Raw genomic sequence first — 7,627 nt, 5'->3', positions numbered from 1 at the left:
TAAAACCTAAAATATAGCGAAATATTGTCCAGTCTCAGAATGAAGAACCGCAGCAATTTCGATTTTCGTGGTAGTTGTGTAGGGTATTATATGAACGGCCCCGTCCGCCTTATAATGTGCCTAAAAGTCCCTATTTGGTACTTATCATAAATTTATTAATTTTTATAGTTAAATGTAGACAACAAAATTTTTAGTAATGTTCCATATAGTTCCAATACAAGATCCGAATTAATTTTCGATATTTTGAAGTTCTTTGTCTAATTGTCAACTTGAGTATTTTTGGATATTTAATTTTATCTGAGAATAAAACTGACTGCTATATAATGTAGGATCATTTCATAACTTTGACTCCATATATATTGGACACTTATACTGGCCCGACCTATTTTATGTATTTTGAATGTCCACTTCTTTGAGTAGGGTATAAAAAGTTCGATCCGTCGAACTTAAGAGCATATTTTATTTATTTCTATTTTATTGTTTTGTGCAACCATTTGTTTTAATTTTTATGTTCATTTTACTTTTACTGTTGTTACGAATATGATAAACAGTCACAATCAATAAAATCCACAATGATTAATCAATTTTTAGGGGAAACACATTGTTAAATTGTTTTTACTCGTATATTGTGATCTATTATTATAATAATTTGTTGAACATACACCACAACAAACAAACCAAAAATATATGCATGCAATTATCTTCCATTTCAAGTGATAAGAATTTTTTACGTTGCTACCTTTGTTATAAACGGTAAACATTTATTCTGCTATACATTATTATAAAACTTATACATATGACTACTCTATAATTTTAAATAAATACTTAAAATTAATAAATATTGGCAGTAGCGAATGATGGATTTGTCTTAAATGCTCCTATTGACCTAAACGATTATATGCTGGCTTTGGAGCGACCCAATGTTTGCCCAAGGCCTTATCTCGTGCTTTGTCCCTTAGAACTTTACCACTACCCGTTTTTGGGAGCTCATCGAGAAAGAACACTCCACAGTGTAGCTGTTTGTGTTCAACGACCAAACGTTTGGCCACATACTCCACTACATCCTGTTCACTGAGTCTACTACCGGGTACTTTGACAACTGCCGCTGCAGCAGCATCACCATCAACTTCATTCCACAGGCCGAATACACAAACTTCCAAAACATCGGGTATTTCGGCAACACACTGCTCCAATTCCAGTGGCCAATATTGCATGCCATGGAAACGTAATGAGTTACACTTGCGGTCCACCACATACAAATAGTTGTCTCTGTCGAAGAAACCCAAGTCGCCGGTATGATACCAACCTTGGTAGTCTTGTATACGTTTCGATTCTGAAGGATTGCCATAATAACCATTCCACACCTTGCCAGTATTAACCAAAATTTCACCCATCTCTCCGTGTCCCAGATTGTGTTCATTTTCATCGACAATTCTCACCTTGACACCGGGTACCACCTTACCCACACTGTTCGGGTGGCCAACACCCATGTTGCCAGCAACACCACCACATTCTGTCAAAGCGTAACCATAAGAGATTAAGCCATTTGTGAGGTAATCTTGTAGCTTCAGCAGTGTCATAACCGGAACATTGCCTCCTGAGATGCTTATAAATCGAACACTGCTTAATTTATCTTTGGTCAATATGTTGCACTTGGTCAGAGCTGCAACACAGGTGGGCGACAGAGTGAGCAGGGTAATTTTGTATTTATTTATTAGATCCAACAGATATTCGGCATTTTGAGGTTTGTCGGTAATTATGCGGGTGGAGCTGTGGCCACAGCTAAATATCATATTAAACAAGCCCGAGGATATGTCAACCGTATTAAAGGAGAACAGTACATCTTGGCCAGTCATAAAGCTATAAGAGATTTGAATAAAATTAGAATGAGGAAAATAAAATTATGTGCGAAATGTAATTTACCCATAATCGAAGAGACAAGCGGAATTTGATATGCACACATTTTTTGGCATTCCTGTTGTACCCGCCGTACAGACAATAGCCACTGTTTGATCACCACCTTGTTTAAGAGTTTCAGGCCTGAAAGATAATGAAGTACAAAATTAATAATAAAAACAAGTGAAAGAGGTTAATTTCTATAGGTTACGTCTTCGGACTTTATCTTGTCATGGTATTATGACGTGCAAGTGTTGCTTAATGTGCGATACTTACATCCTGTTTTTGTAAAATTCCAAACGAACGAATTCGAGTGACTTACGACCAAACTCCTTGGTTTTGAAAAATATGTCATTTATTTTTGTTTTGAATCAGAAAACCTTTATACACATAAATAAAGGTTTGGTCGTAAGTCACTCGAATTCGTTCGTTCGGAATTTTACAAAAACAGGCTGTTAATATTAAATTTACAAGTTTGGGGGTTTTCAAAGGTAGTTGAAAATAATCTATATATTTATAAAAATATTACGAAGGAAAAAGTTTGGATAATTCCGGATATGATTTTAAAATGTTAATTAGGATGCGTTTTTTCCAAAATCACAATGTACACAATTTCTGAAGGATGACAATGGTCGTAAGGACCATTAAGCGAGTTTTGTGGACCGATTGGAGTTTGGGAAGGGGAGTGGTGGAATCATATATGATAGGTTATTTGTTTCCGGCTCGACTGTCTTGGGACCGAAAAAGCTTATTTAGTGTCAGCGGGTGCGTCTGAATGTTTCAACAGATGCGGTGCAGGGTGCTGCTTAACATCGTGCGGTCAAGAGGCACGGCATCGTGCAGTCAAGAGGTAAGATGTAGCGCTATCAAGTATAAGCTTAAGCGTGACATGCAGTTGGATGAAATTGATTGGCTCAGGCCTTCTGATCTGGTGGATGGGGATAGTAGGTTGTTGATAGTTGACGGGTGGAGGGTGTTTGCTTTTAAAGTGTTAAGGGGAAGGACAGTACTTAGTGGAGGTGGTTTTCGTGCATAGCCCCCTTGCAGCAGGGCTTGGTTGGTGGTGAATTGGTGCGGCGTTTGGCAATGAGTGAGTTAGCTGACGGTGGCTGTTGCGCAGTTGGCAGTTTCGTTGATGGTTATTGTTGTAGCAGCCCTACTGCGTTGTTCATACAATGAGCTGAGGTGACAGACGTTGGCCGAGAAAGACTACGGTCGTTTCGTAGGCCCTTCTGTCGTGGTGTCCGTTGTCGTGGTCGTTTGGACCCTTGTGTAGAAGCATGTTAATGGTTTGTGTTCTGTGTGATTGTTCGTCGTTGTTGCTGCCAGTAGCAGTGTTGCTGCTTGCCACTGTCAATGTTGCTGTTGCGGAAACGCTGAGCGGTAAGTTGCGTATGTGTCGTTTGTGTTTTTTACTGGGATACCAGCCCGGACTTGTGTCAAACTGATAGAGGTTTTGTGTCTCGAGCCTTATCGGAGGTTTTCCGTACAGTGGCTGTCAGCCCACACCAAGGGGAGAGTGTGTCTTCAGCATGATCGCCAATTGGTACAGCACAACGATGCTGGTGGGCGTTATTCCACCTGTGGATCAGTCACTGTGTGGTAGGCCAAATGACAGATACTCACATTAAACTTTCCAGATACCATTTACGTATATGTATCCACTTAGAAGTTATTGTCAATCTTGTGACAAAACAGGTACTTTTCCGAGTGTTATACCCTGCATCATAGGAATTTACATTTTTGATCAGAATAAAATCATATGACCATTTGTCTGTCACAATTGAGTTCCCAATATTTAACATAGTGTTTTGAAAAGTTACTAACATTTTTTACATAGATATAAGAGCAAGTCAATAAAACTAGTGATAAGATGACACACATTTTTTTACTTATTGGTAGTTCGTATTTAAATCTACCGTCTTATATTTTTAGAACTTTAATTGCTGAAAAGGAATTTTAGTTGAAATGATAATATTTCTGCATACCTTACTACAGCGGATATCGCACGAAAGTCTTAACTGTTTTTTTTTTTCTTATCGCCACGTTCTTATGTTTGGTCATTAAAGCCCATAGAAACCAATTGGGCGATAAGAAGTGCCCTCCAATCGTTTATTAAACAAAACCTGAGCGGACAGACGCCAATATTTTTTATGATATCAATACAACTGTTGTTTTTGTAGTTGGTGTTGAATTTCGTGTAAGTGTACAATACCGAATTAACCAAAAATCACCTGTTTTGAAATAGAATTGCTCAAACGGGAACACAAGTTACCCGATTTATGGTTTTACATTGTGTGTGAGTGTAAAATATTATTAATACATATGATCTAATGTACCTATATCTTAAACATATCTTGGATTTGTATCAATCTTTAATACAAAATTTTGTATTGTAACCATCCTCGGTTATTTATAAATAAGGTCCTTTTCACACATTACATTACTTACACATAAAACAATTCCGCATTTGTCGGCTCTAGGAGATCTTCGACTTTTGACACATCCACACGATGTTGATTCAGGGTAATCATTTGGGCCTTTAAAATTTTACCAATCACCGCCACATTGGCGTAAATAGCGCCATCACAAAAAATCACCTTGGGTCTCGTGCCTTGGAATAAATGTTTTATGGTTGCTGAAATTCGTAGATAAAATTGTTTATCACACAATCACGATTATAATTTCCAAAAGAGAAAATCACAGAAAATTACCTTCGTCATTCTTATAGTTAATGGCATGGAATGGGGTACAATTGAACAAACAACCCAAGACTACGGGCATAAGGTAGGTGGTATTGGAACCCACAATACCCACAACATCGTCTTGTCGCAAACCAATTGTCTTAAAATATTGAGCTATGCGTATACCAAATGTCAGGGCTTCATTGTTGGTAAGGGCGGTACCTTCCGTGTCGGATATCTAGAAGAAAAATAATATTTTTAATTTTCACACTTCACCACACCCCAAACCTTTGGCAATTACCTGGCATATATTTTTCGGATTATTTCGCATAAAAGCATACAAAATTTTACCAATTGGACAATCCGAGTCAAAGAAGTTCGTAGCCTTCGGACCCGTCCATATTTTCGTGTATTTATCAAATTGTGTATGCAAACGTTCCATAACAACAACGCCTCTTCTAATCCGCTGCAAACCCGCTAAATTATTTTATGTGTGTCTCTCCCAGACGCAAGACATTAGCCAACTAAAATATTGTTTACTGCCCAGTTTACCTTCGTCAGTTCAACAAATACCTTAGATAAGGACGATATCGACAATTTATAAGAGAATTTAGAATGCATTGATATTTTTGAGAAGGGAACACGGTTTTTCTCTTTCTCTCTTTTTTCGCCATGGTATACTCTGACTTATTATTTTATTGATAAGTTATTATGGGGATAGTACAAGAATATTGTTATCATTCCGTAACGAGAATGCCGATTTGAAGTGCCAATAAATTTAATTATTTTACAAATTTTTCAGAATATTTAGAAATATTGAACATTTGTTTTTTTTTTTGTGGAATACAAATAACTTTCTCTACACGGTTGAAATCCAACCGTTCGTTTAATCGACCGTATTCGCTATAAGATTTGTAAAATTTCGTAGAAACAGATGATCGAATTTTGCAATTATGTGCAAATTTGAGTACTAATCATATTTTCAGTATAAATATTAGGGTGTACAAAATTGATAATTCATAAGTATAATACATTCAAATAGTATAATGCATGGTACAATTATACAAGATATGGTATCTTATGTCAACAAAGAGAAAATACACCTATACCTCGTGGGCTATACAGGGTGAGACGAAAAAACTGCAACTAACTTCAGACTGCTGTCATTTCTAAGCCACTCGTCCGAAGGCTGTTAAAATTTCTCCAGTGACAGCTCATTATATTGTTTACAAGCATACAAAAGCGTTTTGGTAAGAATTTTCCAGAAAAAAGTTATTCGTGATGGAACCGAAAGAAAATATACTGAAAAGATCCAAAGAGCATGGCCGAAAGTGGTGAACTGCCGAATTTGGTTTTCGTCGATGAGAAAACATTCGTTGTCCAGCAGTTTGTAAACAAACAAAATGATCGTGTTTACTTGCCAAAGAGGTCAGCTGAAAATATGAACCTTCGGTTGGCCACCAAAACTTAAGCGTCGGCCATGGTAATGGCCACCAACATCTCCTCATACCAATCCGTTGGACTATTGTGTCTGGAGTATTTTGGAAAGCAAGGTTGGCACTAAAAAATACCAAAGTGTTGATCACCTTAAGCAAGCGCTTCGCCGGGAATGGGCCAAAATACCGCAGAGCAACAATCGGGCAGCGTGTGATGGTTTCATTGGCCGTTTGAAGGCCATAATTCGCGCCAAAGGTGACCAATTCGAACAAATCTAAACTTATTCTAAAATTTGACGCTATTTCCGATATTTTTGCTTTCATTCAATGTAATTTAAAAAAAAATTTGAAAATAATGGCGCTTGAATTTGTTGCAGTTTGTTATCTCATCCTGTAATATCAGAATAAATAAAAAAAAATATTGCCAAAAAAAAAACAAATGCAACAATGGGTCCCGCTTTCGGACTTAATCCAGGCTTTGTAAAGATAATAGGCTGTGCAAGGTTTGGTTCAAATCGAACATTCCATTCGCCTGAAATTTGATTTATGAATATTGAAATTTTTGACCCTGTGGGGGTCAAAGAAAATAGTTTTCCAAGGTTTGGTTCAAATCGAACGTTCCATTCGCCTGAAATCGGCTGTATAAATATTGAAAAATGTGACCCTTTGTGGGGGAGGTACTTGAAGGTGTGGACCAATGGGTCACATTTTCCTCTTGATATAGGCTTGGTAAAGTTTATATGTTGTACAAAGTTCGGTTCAAATCCGCATGATGTTATGCAACTAATTTTTGCATTGATTTTTTGCAATGATTTTGGTTGAATGTATCGACAGTATCCTGTCGATATAGCAGTCACATCTTTGGAAGGTCATGCGCATGAAATCGTTCTACATGTTCACATCAAATTGTTATATCTATGGAAAATTTCATGACCGTCGGTTAGACTTACGGTCTTTTTATGTAAATCTGTACTGATTTGAAGAACACAATTATAACCGATGTGTCGTTATAAACGATTTTAATTGTACATAAAATCGGTCGATAATATTATGTTCGAGAAAAAGAAATATATTATTTTTGTATGAACTATAGAACTTTATCATGCTTCGGAATGTAAGATTTTAGCCAAATATGCACCATTTTGTTGTATGATTTGTTGCGATAGAAGTCCTGCTCTCTATTTGCAAAAAAAAAAACTCTAGTAGTCAATTTTCACAATCCTCCCTAGATACCAATTTTGCAATGCAAGAAAAATATGATAATCGCATGGTGCCAAGTCCGGACTGTAATGCGGATGAATTTTTAACTTCCCAACCAAGCTCGCGAAGTTTCTGGCGAGCCACTGTTGATGTGTGTGGCCAACGTAGTCCTGGTGGAAAACGATGTTACGACTGCTAACATGATGGTCAACCTCGATCATTTCTCCCATTTATCGACATTTTCGACGAGGTGCATTTTTAACATCAAAAATTCCTGAACGGAATCTACGATGCCAAAATTGCACATAATTGACTGTTACAGTATAGGAACCATACACACCATTCACAATTTTAGCCGCTTGGCTTACATTTTCGCCTTTGTCAAAGAAAAACTGTAAAATGTACCGAATT

At 37.2% G+C, this 7,627-nt stretch overlaps 1 protein-coding gene across 1 annotated transcript; it reads right to left on the bottom strand.

The window, feature by feature from the left end:
- Window positions 1–878: 878 nt before the first annotated feature.
- Window positions 879–5,022, bottom strand: LOC133325128 (uncharacterized). The gene is made up of 5 exons (XM_061533950.1): window positions 4,882–5,022; window positions 4,611–4,818; window positions 4,348–4,534; window positions 1,924–2,040; window positions 879–1,860 (listed from the first exon to the last, which is right to left on the bottom strand). The coding sequence occupies exons 1-5, from the start codon at window positions 5,020–5,022 to the stop codon at window positions 879–881; spliced, it is 1,635 nt and encodes a 544-aa protein (XP_061389934.1).
- Window positions 5,023–7,627: the final 2,605 nt, after the last annotated feature.

The sequence above is a fragment of the Musca vetustissima genome, unplaced genomic scaffold (genome assembly GCF_032173495.1).
Source record: "Musca vetustissima isolate MV318-11 ecotype Yass unplaced genomic scaffold, APGP_CSIRO_Mvet_v1 utg380381, whole genome shotgun sequence".
Lineage (NCBI taxonomy): Eukaryota > Metazoa > Arthropoda > Insecta > Diptera > Muscidae > Musca > Musca vetustissima.
Note: the sequence above shows the minus strand (reverse complement) of the source record. Positions and strands in the feature narration are given on the sequence as shown.